At 47.2% G+C, this 21,683-nt stretch overlaps 3 protein-coding genes across 16 annotated transcripts in view; 1 reads left to right on the top strand and 2 right to left on the bottom strand.

The window, feature by feature from the left end:
* Window positions 1-1,649, bottom strand: part of FKBP9 (FKBP prolyl isomerase 9) — a 41,686-nt gene extending 40,037 nt beyond the window's left edge. Inside the window, exon 1 of the mRNA XM_055314642.1 lies at window positions 1,261-1,649. Within this exon, the coding sequence (XP_055170617.1) occupies window positions 1,261-1,490 (230 nt within the window). The 5' untranslated portion in view covers window positions 1,491-1,649. The remainder of the gene's footprint in view (window positions 1-1,260) is intronic.
* Window positions 1-21,683, bottom strand: part of LOC129502831 (uncharacterized) — a 196,942-nt gene that overhangs the window by 127,225 nt on the left and 48,034 nt on the right. The gene's annotated exons all lie outside the window — the stretch shown is intronic.
* Window positions 13,988-21,683, top strand: part of LOC129502835 (retinitis pigmentosa 9 protein) — a 32,949-nt gene continuing 25,253 nt past the window's right edge. For all 10 annotated transcript variants that reach the window (XR_008663054.1, XR_008663053.1, XR_008663056.1 and 7 more), the window contains exons 1-3: window positions 13,988-14,171; window positions 18,976-19,006; window positions 20,095-20,224. Coding sequence is in view for 1 of the 10 variants with exons in the window: in XM_055314659.1 (XP_055170634.1) it covers window positions 14,020-14,171; window positions 18,976-19,006; window positions 20,095-20,224 (313 nt within the window). In the remaining 9 variants the exon portion in view is untranslated. The remainder of the gene's footprint in view (window positions 14,172-18,975; window positions 19,007-20,094; window positions 20,225-21,683) is intronic.

Here is a 21,683-nt window from a genome sequence, read left to right as displayed (position 1 = left end):
GAGACCTGGGATCGAGTCCCACCTCTGGCTTCCAGCATGGAGCCTGCTTCTTCCTCTGCCTGTGTCTCTGCCTATCTGTTTCTTGAAAAAATAAAGAAAATCTTTAAAAAAAAAAAAAAAAAGGGAACTGAAACAACAGACCATTTCTAAGCACTTGCTATGTACCACTTAGCATGCTAAACAGCTTTTGGATATTCATTGTCTGAAATTTCCAAAAAAGGCAAGAGAGGCGACAAGAATCTTTAGGAAGGTAACTTCTGGAGTGAGCCTCCGTCAGCGGAGGGCACACAGCAGAGGCTCAACAAACGCTGTCTTTGCCTAGACTGGTCACTGATGGAGAGAGGCGCAGGCACAGACCTGGGCTGGTAACAAAGCCTCGGGGAGGAGGAGAGCAGAGGGTAGCTGGAGGAAGAGGTCTCCTAACCCTAACGCTCAACTGGAGAGAGGCTGGGGACAGGTATTGGTGTGTGATCTTGGGGCAGAGAGGAGAGAAGGAATCCTGGGCATACTCCAGGGCCCCAGGGCAAAGTTGAGAGACCTGCTCTGGACCACCCCAAGCCCAAGAGCCAAGAAACGAAGGGCAGTAGTACCAGCAGGCACAGGCTCTGGCCTTGGACTGTCAGGGTTTTCCGGTCGGGCTCCACTCAAACAAGTTCCCTAGCCCCAGTGGCCTCAAGTCACCTCAGTGGCAACATAATGGTACCTACTAAGGGATCTGTTGTAAGACCTGAATAAGTTCATTGTAGGGAGAGCACTCGCTACCCTGGCTCAGGGCAATAGCTCCACAAACGTTAACGGCTCTGTCATCGGCAGCTCATCACCACCGTCATCGTCATCACCATCATGTACTGCGAGAGGCATCACCTGGCTCAAGGGGCCCGTGGAAGGGCCCGTAAAGGGAGGTGGCAGACAGACATCAACATTCACTCTTGGGGTGGGCGGTGTGGGGGGGTGTTTGCAGAGGGGCCGATTTCGCCCTGTGTGGCCGCGCTGGGAGGACAGGAAGGCCGGGACGTGTTCCCACCCCTCTGGGCCCGGTCCTATGGGAGGCTCGACCCCGGGCGGGCGGACCAGGGCCGCGCAGGTAGGGTCACCCGGGATGTAGGGTCTCCGAGCGCGGAGGGGGAGGGAGGCGGGGAAGGAGGGGCGCGGGGCTCGCGGGGGCGGGGCCGGGGGAGGGCCGGCGGGAGGGCGAGGCCTGCCCGGGGAGCGGGGAGCGGGGAGCGGGGGGCGGGCGCCGCTGCGGCGGAGGCCCGGTACCTGGAGTCGAACTTCTGGCCGTCGGGGAACGTGCCCACGTAGTGGTAGCGCACGAAGTCGCCGCTGCGCACGGTGCGCGGGCACTCGTCGGGCACGGAGCGCCGCTCGACCTGCAGCTCCGCGTCCAGGCCCAGGCCCGCCACGGGCGCCGCCTGCCCGGTCACCCAGAGCAGCAGCAGCAGCAGCAGCGGCGGCGGCGGCGGCCGTCGGCCCCGGGCCCTGAGCGCCATCGCGGGGGCGAGGAGGGCGCGGGGGGCGCGAGGGGCGCGGGGGGCGCGGGGGCGGCGAAGGCGCGCGGAGCTCGCGGGGCGCGGGTCGGAGCTGGGCGCGCCGCGGCGCTTGCAAACGTGGAAAGACTCCGGGCCCTCCCCGGGCGCTCCCCGGGCCGCAGCCGCCACCCCCTCCGCCGGCGCCCGCCCCCGCCCCCGCCCCCGCCCCCGCCCCCGCCCCCGCCCCCGGCCGCAGCCGAGCAGGGGAGGAGCCGCAGCCGCGCCCCGCCCGCAACGCCGGAGGCAACCTGTCCTCGAGGGACGGACCGACCGCTCCTCGGGACCCGGCTTCTGCCCAGACTTGGAGGACGAGAGCGCACGCGCGCGGCCCCGCCTCCGCCTCCGCCGCCGCCGCCGCCTGTCCCCGGGGACTGCAGCCTCTGCGCCGCCGGAGGCTCCTACGTGGCCGCGGATCCAGGGACTTCGGGCTGCTTTGGGAAGCGAGGGAAACTTAGATTGGTATTATGTTTTGCTTTGTTTTTTTTTTTTTAACTTAGTTACAAGAATGGATTCTACCAAAAAAAAAAAAAAGGAAGAAAAGAAGAAGAATGGATTCTACAAGAAAAAGACCAAAATCATTCTTTAGGGTTTTTTTTCCAGAATACTACTTTTTTTCTTTTTTCTTTTTTTTTTTTAAGATTTTATTTAGTTGGGGCAGCCCCGGTGGCGCAGCGGTTTGGCGCTGCCTGCAGCCCAGGGTGTGATCCTGGAGACCCGGGATCGAGTCCCACATCGGGCTCCCTGCATGGAGCCTGCTTCTCCCTCTGCCTGTGTCTCTGCCTCTCTCTCTCTGTATCTATGAATAAACAAATAAAATCTTAAAAAAAAAAAGAGAAGATTTTATTTAGTTATTCATGAGAGAGGCAGAGACACAGGCAGAGGGAGGAGCAGGCTCCCTGCATGGAGATATGGGACTTGATCCCGGGTCTCCAGGACCACGCCCTGGGCCGAAAGTAGGCGCTCAACTGCTGAGCCACCCAGGCGGCCCCCAGGATAATACTTACAGAGAAAAGGAGAGGCATGTATTTCGAGACTCCCCGATAGGAGAAGGTTTTAAGTTACTGTGAGCGTTCCCCAAGCCATTAGTGGATGCACTGTGACCTGGGACTTAACTAGCAAACATCTCAAATGGTCGCACACACGTGATTCAGCTAGGTAGGACCTCACAATAGGGACCCAGAAGCCCCAAGAGGGTCATTAGAGTACTTAAAAAATGCATGCTTAGCTTAGAGTTGGTGGTTCTTATTTATTTATTTATTTTTATTTATTTATTTATGATAGGCACACAGTGAGAGAGAGAGAGAGGCAGAGACATAGGCAGAGGGAGAAGCAGGCTCCATGCACCGGGAGCCCGATGTGGGATTCGATCCAGGATCTCCAGGATCGCGCCCCGGGCCAAAGGCAGGCGCCAAACCGCTGCGCCACCCAGGGATCCCATTATTATTATTTTTTAATTAAAAATTTTAACTCATGAAAGCAACGCACCAAGAGTCTCTCGGCTGCTTTTGGAAGCAAACAACCCTGATACCAAAACCTGGCAAACGCAGGGAGAGAGAGAGAGAGAAACTGGGCACCACTCTAATTTATAAATAGAGCTACAAAGATAATAAAATGTGTGCAAATCGAATTCAACAATTTCTCAAGGGAATAATACACCATTATGTGGATTAGTTAGTTCCTAGGTAGGGGACCATCGGCAAAGTAATAAACAGTGTGTGCCCTGCAAGATGAAGAGAAAATATGGTAATTGTAAGATAATTTTAGATTTCATTAGATCCCAGGATCTAATGAGAAACTACATGTCGCACTAAATAAGTGTTCTTTGTTCCTAATAGAGCTAATTCTACGGAAATAGAAAACCTATTAAAATAATTCATCCTATTACCACAGGCTATCTATAGGCGGTTGAATTTGGGGTAATGATTTGCTTTCTTCTTTGTACTTTTTTTTAAATTTTTATTTATTTATGATAGTCACAGAGAGAGAGAGAGAGAGAGGCAGAAGCAGTCTCCATGCACCGGGAGCCCGATGTGGGATTCGATCCCGGGTCTCCAGGATTGCGCCCTGGGCCAAAGGCAGGCGCTAAACCGCTGCGCCACCCAGGGATCCCTTCTTTGTACTTTTCAATGTTCTTTTATGGTTTTTAATGACTGTGCCACATATTTATTAAAAATGAAGCAGTTTGGGGCACCTGGGTGGCTCAGGCCATTATGGTCTGCCTTCAGCTCAGGTCCTGAAACCAGAGTCCTGGAATGGAGCCCCACGTGGGGCTCCGTGCTCACTGGGGAGTCTACTTCTGCCTCTCCCTCTGCCCCCACCCCCTGTCCAAGCATGCGCTCTCTCTGCCTCTCTCTGTCTCTCTCTCTCTCACACTTGCTCACTCTCAAATAAATAAATAAGATATTTTAAAAAAAAAAATCAGTTTTACACAGAAACAAGCCAACCTGGTTCCAGTCAGGAATCTTCCACTCTCTTACTGCAACTGTGGGTGACATGTGCCACCTGTCTGGGCCTCAGTTTCTTCTGTAAAAAGAAGGGGTTGATTTCCAAGACATACCAATTCTAAAATCCTTTGAGATATGGAAAGAAAATACTCCAGGACAGGAAAGAAGACAGATGTAGGAAGAGATAGGCTGCGTAGTGACTGCCACTTCCATTTTGCCTTTAAGGGTTTCCCAGTGCTTTGATTTCCTGTCCTTCTTTAAAAATGTTAATTATGTGATCCAACAGTATGTGCGCTCTTCAACATCCCTAAATCCCAACCATTCTTTGCATTGGACTTCTGTAGCAATCTACCAAAGAGAAAATTTACCTCTTGGCTTTAATGACAGCATTATACTAAGAACTAATTAAGGGGATCCTGGGTGGCTCAGTTGCTTAACCGTCTGACTTTTGATTTTGGCTCAGGTCATGATCTTGGGTCATGAGATTAAACCCTGTGTCAGGTTCACACTGAGCGTTGAGTCTGAGGTTCTCTCTCCCTCTTTCTCTGCCCCTCCCCCCACGTGTTCACACTCTTTCTTCCTCTCTCGCTTAAAAAAAAAGAACTAATTAAAATCAAACTGAAACTTAAAAAAAAAAAAAAAGATTTATTTAGGGGATCCCTGGATGGCTCAGCGGTTTAGCGCTGCCTTCAGCCCTGGGCATGATCCTGGAGACCCGGGATCGAGTCCCATGTCAGGCTCCTAGCATGGAGCCTGCTTCTCCCTCCTCCTGTGTCTCTGCCTCTCTCTCTCTCTCTCTCTCTCTATCATAAATAAATAAATAAATAAATCTTTTAAAAAATAAATAAAGATTTATTTATTTTAGAGAGAGACAGAGAGGGATCATGAGAGGGGCAGAGGGAGAGGGAAAGAATCCTTAAGCTGACTCTTCACTGAGTGCTGAGCATGGAGCCTGACTTGGGGCTCAATCCCAGGACTCTAAGGTCATGATGTGAACTGAAACCAAGAGTGGACACTTAACTGACTGAGCCACCCAGGCACCCCTGAAACTTTTTTTTAAGTTTTATTTAAGTAATCTCCACATCCAACATGGGACTCAAATTCATGACCCCAAGATCAAGACTCACATGCTCCTCTGACTGAGCCAGCCGAACACCCCCAAGCTGAAACTTTAAAAATGATTTCTGGGGTGCCTGGGTTATTCTGTTAAGCATCTGCCTTCAGCTCAGGTCATGATCTCAGGATCCTGGGATCGAGTCCCACATCAGGCTCCCTGCTCAGTAGGGAATCTGCTCCCTCTCTCTTTGACCCTCCTGCTCATGCTGTCCCTCATTCTCTCCCTCTCTCTCTCTCTCAAATGAATAAATAGAAGAATCTTTTAAAATTAATTCTAAAAAATTATTTCCATTGAGTTTCTGGGGGTGACTTTGTAAGGATTTCCAAGTCTAAAAAATAAAAACTCTATTCATAGTCAGGAAGAGTCATCAAGTAGACTCAAAAGTCAGAAAGATAAAGAGGAGGGGAAGGTGAGACAGGGACCAGAAAGAAAGGGAGGGTGTTGGATTTAAAATGTAAGGCTTGAAAAAAATAAAATAAAATGAAATGAAATAAAATAAAATAAAATGTAGGGCTTGGGGTGGCGGAGGGTGGGTGGCGAGAGAGAAAGATAGTAAGAAGGGAAAAATAGATGAGAATCAATGAGAGAATAGAGACCCAGTAAACAAGAACTGTGACACAATCAAAGAAAAGGACAAAACAGGAGAAACATACAAAAGGTCCGAGGCCAACGGAAGTGTGGAGCAGCACATGCTGGAGGAGGATGAGAAAGGAAATCTGGAAAAGGATTGGTCCAGATGAAAGTCAAAAAACTGGGTTCCGTCCTATCCCCTCTATAAAGGAAGTCGAAATGTTATCAGGAAAATCAAAGAAACTGGGCCCCAGAGAAAGAATTCCGCTTTTCATTGAGCCTGAAATAAAGGAAGTCCCATGAATCACATCTTCCAAGAGCAGTAAACCCTGGAGGCTAAGCTAAGTAAGCTGTTAACTTGGCACACACAGAGCAGGGATAAAGAAAAGGCCAGCATTAAGAAAAACATCCCTGGAAAGTCCATCTGAGCTGGCCTGAGGCAAATATAAAGCGAGAGAAATTTGCTTCCAGCAGTGCCCTCTCTCCTTCCCTCCCAGAAGTTTCTAGCAAATTACCCCACTCACACTATTTGACAACACTCCTGAAATTCCCATGTGCTTGGATGAAAAGCCCTAGACTTGCTTATAGAGCCACCCCTCCCCCTACTCTCTGAGCATCAGTGTTCTTGTCTGTGACATGTCTTCCCTACCTCCCCAGAGTTTCCGTGAAGATCACCTGAAGCAACATATGAGGGATGGAAATCTGCAAAATACTGGGGATCCCTGGGTGGCTCAGTGGTTTGGCACCTGCCTTCGGCCCAGGGCATGATCCTGGAGTCCCGGGATGGAGTCCCACGTTGAGCTTCCTGCATGGAGCCTGCTTCTCCCTCTGCCTGTGTCTCTGCCTCTCTCTCTCTGTCGCTCTGTCTCTTATGACATAAATAAAAAATCTTAAAAAAAAAAAGGCTATTGTTAAATACTATGTAAATCTGAGGAATCACACTAACCGATGAGTAATAGAAGACCCAACACAAAAGCATTTAATGCAAAAAGAGATATACTGTCTCTCAGAGTAGGAAGTCTGGGTGGGAAGCAGCTCCAGGTTAATCAAGTGTCTCCAGAACATCCCCAAGAGCTCAAGTGTCTCCTCTCCTCAGTCATCCTCTGGTTTTGCCGCTGCCCCCTCATGGCTGCCCCAGATCTGGCCCCCACATGCGGGCAGAGCCATCCTGAAGGAGAAAGTATCATTTATTAAGATGGGGGAGTTTTCCATAAAGCTGTCCTCAGACAAATATCTCATTGACTAAACTTGCATCACGTGTCCATCGCTGAACCAATCGGTGGAAGAGATATAGGATTACTATGAAAGCCCTTAAGACGAATCAAGAGTCACCTCCAGAGGGGATGGAAGGGGTCTCTCCTCTCTAACCAGTCTTCTCCCAAGTAGACAGCTGCCTTGGACTCCTGAACGAAATCAGGGAAGGGAAGGGGAACTGGGTTGGCGACCAACAAGGTTTGCCACAGACAGATTAGCAATTACATTTGGTGCCTCCCCTTCTTCCCTCAACCTTATCTACCTCAAGCCTCCAATAAAGGGCTGTCTGCCCTTCTCCCTCCAATCCTACTAACTACTAAACTGTTAATGGAACACCAGTTAAGACTGTTAGAAATCGGGATGCCTGGGTGGCTCAGCAGTTGGGCTCCTGCCTTTGGCCCAGGGTGTGATCCTGGGGTCCCGGGATCGAGTCCCACATCAGGCTCCCTGCATGGGGCCTGCTTCTCCCTCTGCCTGTGTCTCTGCCTCTCTCTCTGTATCTCTCATGAGTAAATAAATAAAATCTTTAAAATAAATAAATAAACAAACTGTTAGAAATAATACAGGGTTTCTCACATTTCCACTATGCCACAGACTACTATGAACATGTACTCCTGGGGGTTTACTGCCTCCTTTACTATAAGAATTCTTTGAATTTGGTTTTTGGTTTTAAAAGAAAAAGACAGGGCAGCCTGGGTAGCACAGCGGTTTAGCCCCACCTTTAGCCCAGGGCCTGATCCTGGTGACCCGGGATCAAGGCCCACGTCAGGCTCCCTGTATGGAGCCTGCCTCTCTCTCTCTCTGTGTCTCTCATGATGAAATAAATAAAATCTTAAAAAAAAAAAGGTTTGCATTCTATCCTCTAAGTTAGCCATATTTCTTTAATATATAATAGAACGTGATCTTTCTTTTACTCACTTTTTCCTTCCTCCATCTTCCTAGTGGAGAAAAGGTCACTGGTAAGATAAAAGCTAGTGAAATATACCTTGTGGACCACCATACCTCCAGCCAGCCCGAGGGCCTCTCTTTACCACTTGCATTGGACCCCAAAATAGACCCCAATTGCTCCCTCTCCACCGGTGGCTCCTCCACCTGTGCCAGTTCCTGCAAATGCAAAGAATGCAAATGCATCTCCTGTAAGAATGCAATAGCTCTTCTTACAGAGATGCATTTGCTGCCAATGGACTGTGCCAAGTGTGCCCAGGGCTGCACCTGCAAAGGGGACATCCGACAAGCGCAGCACCTATGCCTAATTATCAGGGAGAGCCTGCTCCCAGATGTAAATAGAGGAACATGAACCTGCAGGGGTTTGTTTTTTTTTTTTTTTCATACTACTCTGAGCCTATTGCTACGTTCCCTTTTTATTTGAAATATTTGAATGACAGTAAACTCATGTAGATTTTTCTGGCAAAAAATAAATAGGTAAAATAATATATCCTGTGAGCAAAATAATGGCATTTATGACAGTTATGCTTGTAAAAGGTGACCAAGGGATCCCTGGGTGGCGTAGCGGTTTGGCGCCTGCCTTTGGCCCAGGGCGCGATCCTGGATACCCGGGATCGAGTCCCACGTCGGGCTCCCGGTGCATGGAGCCTGCTTCTCTCTCTGCCTGTGTCTCTGCCTCTCTCTCTCTCTCTCTCTCTCTCTGTGACTATCATAAAAAAAAAAAAATTTAAAAAAAAAATAAAAGGTGACCAAGATAAGCAAGAAAAAGGTCTAGTTTTTTTTTTTACATTGTTCCATTCTGAAAGGCTTAAAGCCTACCCAGTAAAACAGAGTCAGGACCAACTGCAGCCACCCATTTACCACTGGGCTGACACCAAAGCCCTATGGCTGGGCTTGAGAATGAATCTGGAGAGGGTAGAGAGGATATAAGAGATGGAGACGGGGTAGGACAGGGAAGGAGAACAAATAAAGCGTCTCTCACTTGGGCTAGGTGCCTTGGTACGAAGTAAAGACTGACTCGCTGTGTATTCATGGTTGTGTAACAACCACTTTACTCTCTTTCTGGAAAGAAACTATATCTGCACACCTCTCCATATGTTACAGGCATAAATATTGAGGGGCAAGTAAGAATAGTGTTTTCAAATTATAACCAGCAGGGAAAGAATTCCTGTTTGTTTCATTACTTAATGGGTGAGATGTTACTACATTGAGTCTATCACAACCAGAAAACTGGACTGAATCTGAGAGATGGCCCTGTGTAATAAATCGTCTCACTCCAGTTTGGATGCTCACCACTGATAATTTTCAATCCTCACCTCCATTTTACCCCTTCGGCCCCACATGGGGGCAAGCTGATAGGGAAGTCCATGTGGCACCAGAGGTGAAGTTCAAACTACACAAAATCTTAGCCTGGGACTGTGAAACTCACCCAGTTCCACCTCCTACGCAGCATAAAACCCAGGACCACTCACCTTTGTTTTGCTGAAGCCATTTTTGGACTAGCTTAAGTATCTGAAATGCTCTTCTAGAAAGTCTCAATATGTGAGTAATATATTTCTTTCTACCTCATGGTGCATGTGTGGCATCATCAGTCATGATAGTAAACCAGTTTGGGGTGGGTAGGGGTCCATCATGCCTCTGTGAAGTGATCACAGCGCTTTGCATTTCACACTGGGTTGGTGACCAGGAAATTTTTCTCTCTCTTTTTTTTTTTTAAGATTTTATTTATTTGAAAAAAATAAAAAAATTTTAAAAAAGATTTTATTTATTTGTTCATGAGAAACACACACAGAGAGAGAGAGAGAGAGAGAGAGAGAGAGAGAGAGGGGCAGAGACACAGGCAGAGGGAGAAGCAGGCTCCATGCAGGGAGCCTGACGTGGGACTCGATCCTGGGTCTCCAGGATCTCGTCCTGGACTGAAGACGGCGCTAAACCGCTGAGCCACCCGGGCTGCCCTTTTTTTGTTTGTTTTTTTAAATATTTTATTTATTTATTCATGAGAGACACAGAGAGAGAGTCAGAGACAGGCAGAGGGAGAAGCAGGCTTACTGCAGGGAGGCCAGTGTGGGACTTGATTCCAGGACCCTGGAATCATGCCCTGAGCCGGAGGCAGACATTCAACCGCTGAGGCACCCAGGTGTTAAGGTGGGTGTATGACACTGATTTGGCCAGTCAGAGTGCTGCACCTCCTTGACCACAGTGATTGTTTCCATGACAGCTACATAATCCTTCTCGAGCTAACGAGTATAATAGATGGGTGCCTTACTGGAACTGAGAAAGAGGTTTCTTCCAGCTGGGGCTGCTAAATTGGTGGCCATCTTTGCCTCCACAATGAGAGCAACAATATGAAAATGAAGTGATACAAAAGAAAGTGAAGTTAAGAGAAATTGTTAGTGATAACATTTGAGCACCTACACCCAGCCATTCCTGAAGTTCTACCCAATGATATTTCACATATGTGAGCCTAATAAATTCCTTTACTTATTTATTTTCTTAAAACAGCTTGATTCGGATTTTGGTCTATTGTTTGCCAAAAACTCATGACTAATACTTGCTAAAGTGGAATTATCAATCCTTGGATCTTCTTGCATCTATCTCCCCCAGAACCACCTCAAAGGGGGAGATCAAATCATTGTGTTAGGCAAATATTTGAACCAGTCAAGGTTCCTTCAATTGCAAGTGAGAGAAACCCAATTCTTTTTTTTTTTAATTTTTATTTATTTATGATAGTCACAGAGAGAGAAAGAGAGAGAGGTAGAGACACAGGCAGAGGGAGAAGCAGGCTCCATGCACCGGGAGCCCGACGTGGGATTCGATCCCGGGTCTCCAGGATCGCGCCCCGGGCCAAAGGCAGGCGCCAAACCGCTGCGCCACCCAGGGATCCCGAGAAACCCAATTCAATTGACTTCTGCATAGAAGTATATCCTAAGGTTTTTAGATTATCTGCTGGCTTGCTATAAGGTTATGGTTGGAGAACATTTGGTGGTTTTTCTATCTTTTCGTTCTTCCTTTTTCTTTCTTCTTCCTCCTTTCTTTTACTTTAGGGGCATAGGTTGGCCAGCAAAAAAGCCTCTTGAGGAGGGGAGGAACAATGGTGGTTCAACTTGGTTGGTGTGAGACCCTTAGATTTACTCTGGTATGCACTGTGGGGTCTTCTGACCAGGGCTTGGGGGGGTTAGGCCCTGGGGTCTGGTCTGGCATCCCTCTGTTTACTGCATCTCAAGATCTTTTCATGTGATCTCTCCTTGTGTGTCAATTTGGGCTTCCTCACAGCATGGTGGCTTCAGGGCCGTTGAACAGCTTACATTCCTAAAGGCTTTAGGAGCAAATATTTCAAGAGAACCAAATGGAAGCTATACAATCTTTTCTGACATAACCTTAAAAATGATTAGGCATCATTTCCACTACTTTCTACCAGTTACAACCAAATCGCTAAGGTTGTTCTAGATTCAAGAAAAGGGATATAGGGATCCCTGGGTGGCACAGCGGTTTGGCGCCTGCCTTTGGCCCAGGGCGCGATCCTGGAGACCCGGGATCGAATCCCACGTCGGGCTCCCGGTGCATGGAGCCTGCTTCTCCCTCTGCCTGTGTCTCTGCCTCTCTCTCTCTCTCTCTGTATGACGATCATAAATAAATAAATTAAAAAAAAACAGAAAAGGGATATAGACCCCACTTTTTGATGGGAGGAGTATCAAGGTCATGTGAGATGAGGGAGATTATTGCGGGTGACTTGGATGATACCATTTGCCACAATAACTAAAGACATATTCGATTACAACTTGTAATGTCAAGTTACTGATTTACACTAGGAGACCTACCTTTCCACTAATCCCAATATTCAGACCTGACAAAAACACCATTCTCTTCATATTAGGATATGGTATAGTATAGTGTCAGGATGTTGCTGGGTGAGAACGGAATCAGCACAGAGGCTTGGCTAGCCTTTAAGATGGAGCCGAGGTTTGCAGCATTATTTACAACAAGCAAGATACTGAAACAATCAGTGTCCATGCATAGATGAATGGATACAGATGTGATATATATATATAATATAATAATATAATATAATAATAATAATATAATAATATAATATAATAATATAATATAATAATATAATATACATATAATATATATATATAGTGAAATGTTACTCAGGCATAGAGAGAAATGAAATCTTGCCATTTTTGACAACATGAATGGACATAGAAGGTATTATGCTAAGTGAAATAGGTCAGACAGAAAAAGACAATAAATATCATGATTTCACTAACATGTGGAATCTAGAAACAAACAGAAAGTTTCATAGAGAATAGGTGGTTGCTAGAGGGGTGAAGAGGGGGGATGGGTGAGACAGGTGAAGGGGATTAAGAGGCACAAACTTCTAACTATTAAAGAAATAAGTCACAGGGAAGAAAAGTGCAGTACAAGGAAAATAGTCAATCATATTGTCATAACTTTGCATAGTGACAGGTGGTAACTACACATATCAAGGTAAACATTTCTTGATGTATATAAATGTTGAATCATTATGTTGTATACCTGAAACTAATGCAATACTGTATGCCAACTATACTTCAATTAAAAAAGAAAAAATGGGGCTAAGATTGATCAAATTTATGCCTTATTCCAAATGGTGCATATTTCTCTAGGGATCAGAACACTTGTGTGTATACATAATTTGTGTCTTCAGTGGACAATGCTGGACAAACACCACCTGATTGTTTTTTCTTGGTTCTCCTTTTCTAGATTCTATAGGTCATCTTCCTTCTGTAACACAATTAAGCTACACTTTTTTTGTTTCTCAATCACATCTTCCTTAGACTATATTTTTCTTGACTAGATGAAGACATCTTGCAAGATAATTATTTACAGGCCACTTACTGGCCCAGGTAAAGGTACTTACATCAACAACTGGATTGGCCCATGACCGTTCTCCCTCAGAGGAAACCTGATTTCCAAGCTCTGGGACATATCAGCGTAATAACTGTGTTTGTGTTCATAGCCTTTGTGTGCTCATTCATTTGGATTGGATTCATTTGGATTTTCCCTAATAAAAGTGAAGGAGCTCCTCATGTATTTAAGTCTTAATCAATCAATTAATTAATTAAGTCTTAATTAATTAATTAAGTCTTAATTAATTATAATGAACGCCACATTTGAGGGGAATGTTATTTTTACTTCCTTTGTGTTTTTTCCCATTATGTTAAGGCTAAAACAACAATCATAACTTCACATATCAGATACTTTTACAAAATGCAACCTAGTTAAGCACTTTAACACTTTGCAGCCTGGCTCCTCTACTTCTGCATTTTTTTTTTTGGTTTTGTTTTATTAAGATTTTATTTATTTATTCGTGAAAGACACTGAGAGAGAGACAGAGACAGAGACAGAGAGAGAAGCAGGCTCCATGCAGGGAGCCGATGTGGAACTGGATCCCGGGACTCCAGGATCACACCCCGTGCTGAAGGCAGGTGCTAAACCGCGGAGCCATCCAGGGATCCCCGGTTTTGCTTTGTTTTAAGATTTATTTAATCATGAGAGACGGAGGCAGAGACTTAGGCAAGGGAGAAGCAGGCTCCCCGTGGGGATCCCCATGCGGGGCTCCACCGCAAGAGCCGGGGATCACCCCTGAGCCGAAGACGGATGCTCAACCACTGAGCCACCCAGGCCTCCTTCTTATCTTTAAGATAAGGGTAATACATAGGGGTAATACAGCAGGGTAATACAGCACTTGGTAAGTTTTTAAAGACTAAATCGACTTAAGGGCTTGGCTCCACGACCAGCGCATAAAAGCGCTCAGCGGAGGGAGCTCTCCGACCAGCTCCCAAACCGTGTCCAGGTCCGCCGCAGACGAGGCGGTGGCCGCGCGCTGGAAAATGCCCCGCAGCAGCCCCGCCCGCACAGCCGCAGCCGCGGGTCGCGCGCGGGCCTCCGGGGAGCCTCCGCCTCCGCCTCCGCCTCCGCCTCCGCCTCCGCCTCCGCCTCCGCCTCCGCCTCCGCCTCCTCCGCCGCCCGCGGCCGCCGCCAGGGGGCGCGCCGGAGGGGGCGCTGCGGGGCCGGCGGGGCGGGGCGGGGCGCGGCGCGGCGCGGAGGAAGTGCCGTCTTGGCCGCCGCCACCGCCTCGGGCCGCCGCGGGGCCGCCTCCGCCACGCGGGCCGCGATGTCGGCCGGGCCCGGGCGCGACGACGCGGGGGCCGGGGGCGCGCGGCGGCCGCGGGAGACGGCGGAGCAGGAGCTGCAGCGGCGCCGGGAGCAGAAGCGGCGGCGGCACGACGCGCAGCAGCTGCAGCAGCTCAAGCACCTGGAGTCCTTGTGAGTCCGCGCCGCCCCGCTGCTCCGCCAGGTGTGGGGGCGGGAGGCCGGGGGGGCCGGGGAGGCCGGGGCGCCGGGTGCCCGCGGGCCGCGCCTCGGAGGGGCGGGGAGGGGGACGGGAGGGGGAGGGGCGGGGAAGGGGACGGGAGGGGGAGGGGCGGGGGAGGGGAGGGGGGAGGGGCGCCGGGCGGCCTGGGGCTGCCCTCCCGGCCCGCGGAGGGCCCGAGCGCGCGGCAGGTGCAGTGAGCGCCGCCGCCCTGCGCCTTCCCGGGGGCCGAGTCGCGGGGCCGACGGTGAAGCCGCCGAAGCCGCGTTCGCCTCCTCTGCGGCCAGGGCGGGGGGCGGGGGGGTGCAGGGGAGACCCCGCGGCCGTCGGGGCGTGCAGGGGCTGCAGCGAGGCCAGGGGCAGCTCCACGGGCCGAGCCGGGACCCGGGGGGAGGCGGATTCCCGGCCTTGCAGGGCCCTTCCTTGGCGTCCCCGGGGTCCTGTTTCAGGCACCGGCATTACCTATGGGAAGGTGGAAGGGAAAGTCCTTAGAGGCTTCAGATTCTTTGTCATCAACCCGGGAGCTTTGCCTGTTGGAGGCCGGCCGGCTCTTTCCAGTGTGACCCTTCTTCTAAATTTGTGAGAACAGTTGTGAATGGACTTTTTTTTTTTTTTTTTTTAAGGGAATGCCATTGCTAGTAGTAGATTTCAAAGTGTGTAGATCTATCACATTCCTTTTCATCTTGGCAATCAGTTACATATTTTTCAGGAATTTGGATTTCTGTTTGATTGGCCATATGTTGTTTTTGTACAACTCTTGCAGCTCAAAGGATGTATCACTGGATTATTGGATTCATAGACTGTACGACCAAACTCCCTTTGGTGTCAGTGCCTGAGCCATGGCATCAGTATTTTAAATGGATGGCTGCAGGTGAACTGTATCGTTTCCTCAGCTTATGCGGATTTCCATCACTCTGCTAGGTTATGCCACCACTTTGTGTTAGAAAATATTGGGGCAGCCTGGGTGGCTCAGCGGTTTAGCACCGTCTTCAACCCAGAGCATGATCCTGGAGACCCTGGACCAGGTCCCACATCGGCCTCCCTGCATGGAGCCTGCTTCTCCCTCTGCCTGTGTCTCTGCCTCTCTCTCTGTGTGTCTCTCATGAATAAATAAATAATTTTTTTTAAAAAGGAAAATATTGTAAGCATTTGCTTTGGGAAACCACTGTACCACACCTAAGAAGTTAAGTCTATTCGTGCCTAGTTGTTTACTATGTAGTCTTCACTGGACAGATCTTCCTCTATCTGCCCAGAAAAGCTTTAGATTAGAGACTCATGGCATATGTCATTTACCACCTGTTAGGTTGCTTTCTTCCACTTCTGTTGCTTCAGATCTTGACCTCTGTGAGGCTGGTTGCTCCAGTCTTAGGGTTCTTTTTATTTTATTTTATTTTATTTTATTTTATTTTATTTTATTTTATTTTATTTTATTTATTTTATTTTATTTTATTTTATTTTATTTTATTTATGTATTCGAGAGAGAGAGAGAGAGAGAGAGAGAGGCAGAGACACAGGCAGAGGGAGAAGCAGGCTCCACACAGGGAGCGGGGCGTGAGACTCCATCCCCGGTCTCCAGGATCATGCCCTGGACTGCAGGCGGTGCTAAACCGCTGAGCCACCCCGGCTGCCCTAGTCTTGAAGTTTTTTTTTTTTTTTTTTAACTTTTTTAAAAAATTTATTTATGGTAGTCACACACACAGAGAGAGAGAGAGAGAGAGAGAGGCAGAGACACAGGCCGAGGGAGAAGCAGGCTCCATGCACCGGGAGCCCGACGTGGGATTCGATCCCGGGTCTCCAGGATCGCGCCCTGGGCCAAAGGCAGGCGCCAAACCGCTGCGCCACCCAGGGATCCCAGTCTTGAGGTTCTTGAGAGCATGGACTCATCTTCAACAGAAGGGACAGCAGCCAGCATTGTGAAGTGTGTGATGTGACATATTCACCCATGGGGAAATGGAGGCTCTGGGGGGTTAAGTAAATTGCCCAAAGTACACAGTGAGAATCATAATTCAAACCAAAGGTTTTTGCCTCCAAAGCGCATGAGGTTTTTACCCTGCCTTGCCTCACCTTGTCAGGATTCACATTAACATACATACATTTATTTATTTAAAGGTTTTATTTATTTCTTCATGAGAGACACAAAGAGAGGCAAAGACACAGGCAGAGGGAGAAGCAGACTCCATGCAGGGAGCCCGATGTGGGACTCCATCCCGGGACCCCAGGGTCACACCTTGAGCCAGAGGCAGATGCTCAACCTCTGAGCCACCCAGGTGTCCCTAATGTCGATTTAGAACTGAAAAATAATCCTGCTAGAATCTGGGGTCTTCTACTCGAAGAAGATAGAACGTCTCCTTTTATCAGGACAGCTATTTAAAAACTTGTCACTTCTGAGAGCAGTTTTCATTTTATATGTTTTCTGATTTTAACTAGTCATATCCTTATGCCGTTAGTTCTCCCTTCTAGTACTTAGCAACGTGCCTGGCACAATAATTGACTGGTTGCTTCTGCAAGGAGTAAGTTTTTACGTGGAACCTTTAATATTACCTGAATATCAAATTTAGTTTTGCCTATTATACCTGTTCCTTTTTCTTGAGAGGAAAATACCAAGTTTAGGGCTAGACCAAACAGGTTATATTCCTGAAACAATTACAGAAGTAGCATTGATTGTTCAGACAAAAATCTAGCATATACAACTCTAGAGCAGATATGAACTCCTAATAGCATATATTTGGCTCCATTTTTCTTACTCCCAAGTTATATTTAGTTTTTCTTTCAGAGCTATATTAAGCTGAGCTTATACCAACAGAGCTGTAATGTAGTTACCACTGATTTCATTTTTCTTGTGCAATTAAAAAGCATTTTGCAGGCTCATGCATGTAGATGTGAGTAGAATGAAAAACAAAGATCTCTTCTATTTATAATCCTTAGTGCCTCTCCCTAGAGGCAAGCATATAACTAGTTTCTTTGCTCTCCTTGTAGAGGTACCTAAAAGGTGTGTGTGTATGTGGCCATATATAGTCTCCTTCTCCCCCCCACACACACAAATAGAAGCTTACCAAATACATTGTTTTGCTCTCTATTCCCTCCCCCCACCCTTTTTTAAAATTTAAAACTATTATGGAAATTGTCCCATTTCAATATCTAATTCACTTTTTATTTTTTTTTTAATTTTTATTTATTTATGATAGTCACACAGAGAGAGAGAGAGAGAGAGGCAGAGACACAGGCAGAGGGAGAAGCAGGCTCCATGCACCAGGAGCCTGATGTGGGATTCGATCCCGGGTCTCCAGGATCGGGCCCTGGGCCAAAGGCAGGCGCCAAACCGCTGCGCCACCCAGGGATCCCCTCTAATTCACTTTTTAAAGATTTATTAATGTTTATCTGTTGATAAAAGTAATACATTTTCGTTATAGAAAACCTAATTAATCACCCTTGCTTCACCATCTGGGTGCAGCAGTGTTGAAGCTCTCACATTTCCATGTTTCTGGAGTCTTTCACATTTTTAAGCCAGCTGCTATGCCCAGATGTCCTCAGTAAAATGTTCTTTGTAGGGATGTTGAACGGACCCATGATGTTTGGTTATCATGTTTTTTTTTTCATTCTTATTTTCCTTTATGGTTCCCTAGGCATTCACAGTTAAAAGCCAAATAAACACCCACGTGGTGTATGTTATAGCTAGAAGTGTGTCACTACTGACAAGTGAACATGAGCATTTGGAACTAATTTTCCAGATTTGGAAACTAGAAGCCTTTTGGGGCAGTTCCGGCAGAGTGATGGGAAGGGAAAATGAATGGGGAGCATAGGGATGATGTGTATGTTCCCGTAGGAGCCTTGGGGGTCTGAGAGCTCAAAAGGAAAGTACATTCCCACCCATCATACATCTGCTTCCTCTAGCCGTGTTCTTTACTGAATGCTGCCTGTGGTCCAGGCACCGTGCAGGGGTCCTGGACCCCGAGTCCAGCAAGGTCCAAAGTACACAGAGGGCTGTCAGAGAGCCGAGGGGCAGACAGCTGGCTCATTCTGCGGGCAGGGTGGGTGGGTGGGCAGGATTTGAACTGGGAGCTGCAGGGAAATGGGAGAGGAAGCCTCTAAGATCACCTTCACCTCCTTCCCCTGCAGCAGGCCCTTCCCTCCTCCAGCTTTGCTCCTGCCCCTCTGTGCTGCCCCCAACCAAGTCAGTACAGTTTTCTCCACCTGCCACCACCCCACCCCCATGAGCCTCTTCAATGTTGAGTAAGTAGAAGGCGTGTCAGGTAAACAACCTGACAATTGTGACAGTTTGGAACCGTGATCAGCTCATAGGTTTTCTTCCTTCGCATTTCCCCTGCAATCTCTTGCTTTCTCTTCTTCAAAAGTAAAATCACCATGTTCAGACACCTGGTTATTACTTCAGGGAATTTCAGTTCTAGATCGCCACAGGAAGTGATGCAGCATCAGGTTATTTATAGGTGATCCCCGACTGCTGGGCATATTTTATCAACTGCTGTATTTTTATTTTTATTTTTTAAAGATTCATTTATTTATTCATGAGAGACACAGAGAGAGTGGCAGAGACAAAGGCAGACGGAGAAGCAGGCTCCAGGTAGGGAGCCCGATGTGGGACTCCAGGATCACGCCTCCCACCCTCAACTGCTTTAGATATAATGTAGTTTTAAGGTTTTACTAAAAGCATCCTTTTTGTTTTGGCCTGCAGTTGCTTTTTGCTCACTAAAACGTGTTATGTTCTTGTTAATGTTTTTAATGATGTCTTTTCTTTTCTAGCTATGAAAAACCTCCTCCTGGGCTTATCAAGGTCAGTGTGAAGTTTGTGCCTTTGGTTATTCTCTTAGACGAATTTGACTCGGTGCTCAGACTCAGTAACTTGTTACGAACACCTGTTGCATAAGGTTTGAACATCCTTTTATGATAACGCCGCTCCACCCTGCGGATTCCAGTCGGTTCATACACTTTGGGCTGGTCCAGCCTGTGCCTTTGTAGAAATGTCCTCAGCCTTGTGTCTGTCCCTAAGAACTGGGGCCCGCACATTCCTCAGTGATCAGTCCCCTTCTCCCTCGCTCCCTCTCTTGCTGTGGCTGCATCTTCTCATAGTTGTGCTCCTCCTCTGACTTGCTGCTGGCTTCCCGAGTGTCATCAGCTCAGAACAGTAGTCTGAGGGGACTGGAAGGTCCTCTGGTCCAGCCCCTGGTGCAGGGCACCTGGCCCCAGTGTCCATCCAGTCTCTCTGCGGGAGGGAGACCCAGAGAGTTCGGTAGAGGCCAGGACAGCCTTCTTGCTCACGTACACTGAGAGGAAAAGATTGTTATAAAACTCTTCTTTTGTATAAATTTAATGTTTATAGGAACTGCAATCAGTAGCTTAAAAAAATAACACCTTAATTGTGTAATGAAGTTATTTGGTGATGAAAGCACACTTCATAAATACAGCATGTGTGAGATTGTACAACATGACTGTGATCTCCAAGGGCTAATAATCTTTTTAAATTTAACATGTTATTCTCATCATTTATGAAGTCTTGTTTAATTCTATACTTTGCCTCATTGCACAAGGCTTTTAAGTTAATAGAAAAGTTTGTGGTCTGAATCTAATTTTTGTGATCTAGAATCAGGATTTGGAGCTCACAAATCATTCCTATGTGAACAATACTAGTAATATTTCTCTAAGAATAGCTCTGTCATGTTCCTGATATAGTTCTTCTGGTACATTTATTTCTCGTTTTTCTGTCAGGTATAATTTATCTTTCTCGCATTTGAGAGGGTAACTTAGGATGACACGGGTGTGTCCAGCCCCTGAGAAAGCCAGGCAGTGTTGTGTTCAGAAGCAGGTGGGAGAGAATTCTTGTGCTTTTTTGCCAAGTTGTGTACACGCTGTTTCCTTTTTTAGGAAGATGAGACGAAGCCAGAAGACTGTATACCAGATGTACCAGGCAATGAACATGCCAGGGAATTTCTGGCTCACGCTCCAACGAAAGGACTTTGGATGCCACTGGGGAAAGAAGTCAAAGTTATGCAGTGTGAGCATGGGAGAGTTTCAAGTAACACTCCTCAATACACGCAAGCTATACAGAGCGTGTTTACTTCTTTTTTTGTTTGTTTGTTTTAATTTGTTCTCACTGCAGCCCTGTTAAGTGAAAGTATGATCCCTGTTTTACAGTTCAGGAAGCTGACCTGCATGTGTTAGTAAGTGGTCCGAGGTAAGAGGTAGAGCAGAGCTTTGATTCCAGGGCTTCTGACTCCAAGGGCAATGGTCTTCCACAGAAACATAGCTACCTTTGGAGTTTACTCTTTGGTAATATCCAGTAATAGGATATTCTGTTGTAGAAATGCTACGAGGGACAAGAGATGTATTGGAGGGCAGGTCCCTTTGGGTCTTGCATCATTTGCCCCCCACCAGTGGTGTTAAGGTTCCATCCCTGTAACCTGAGAGGAGCTGTGGGGGTCCAGAACAGATGTGCTATGCATGCACACCCCCACCCCACCAGGGCTCCAGCACTTTTCCTCTAGCCTAAGATGGTATTTGAAGAAAGGATACTGCTGCCTTTTAAAGACATTTGTACAGAGATTCTTTATACACATAATTAAAATAGTTCCCAGTCTCTTTTTCTTCCATTTCCACTTATAGCTCTTTTACTTGGTTATTTTGATATTGTCTTCATCTGTCTAAGATGACACTTACATTGCATTGATTTTTCAGGTTTAGGTGTTATTTGTTGACATTGTATGTCAACATTGTATGGATGATGAGAATTTAGCTCTTTGCTGGTCTTACACACATGTGTACCCTTACTATATCACATCTTCCCCAAAATGGTTTTTTCATAATTTTGGTTAGATAAGCCTTTGATGTTTTATTATGATTATATTCAGAGCTGAGTCATATAGTCAACTCATTACTTTCCTTTTATGCATCTTTAAGAATTCCCTCCTTCCCCCTGAATTAACAGTTGTCTGGTTTTTGGTGTGTGTGTGTGTGTGTGTGTGTGTGTGTGTGTGTGTGTGTGTTGTTTTGCTGTTATTGTTTTTAGTTTCTATGTACTGATTTCTTTTTTTTTTTTTTTTTTTTTATTTATGATAGGCACACAGTGAGAGAGAGAGAGAGGCAGAGAGACACAGGCAGAGGGAGAAGCAGGCTCCATGCACCGGGAGCCCGACATGGGATTCGATCCCGGGTCTCCAGGATCGCGCCCTGGGCCAAAGGCAGGCGCCAAACCACTGCGCCACCCAGGGATCCCTATGTACTGATTTCTTACTCAACTTCAAATTGGTCTGAAGGTTGAATCTTAAGATCTTCAAAAGTATTCTCTTAATTTCACCCTTCTGAAAATGGTTGCTCTCATGCTTATAATCCAGGGATTTCCCTTGACTTTGTGTTTTGAATTGAATGTTTGTGTCCCTCCACAAATTCATTGTTGAAGCCCTAATCCCCAGTGGGATGGTATTTGGAGATGGGGTCTTTGGGTAGTGATTAGGATT

Source organism: Nyctereutes procyonoides, unplaced genomic scaffold (genome assembly GCF_905146905.1).
Source record: "Nyctereutes procyonoides isolate TBG_1078 unplaced genomic scaffold, NYPRO_anot_genome, whole genome shotgun sequence".
NCBI lineage: Eukaryota > Metazoa > Chordata > Mammalia > Carnivora > Canidae > Nyctereutes > Nyctereutes procyonoides.
The sequence above is the reverse complement of the archived record's forward strand: the minus strand, read 5'-3'. Positions and strand labels throughout refer to the sequence as shown.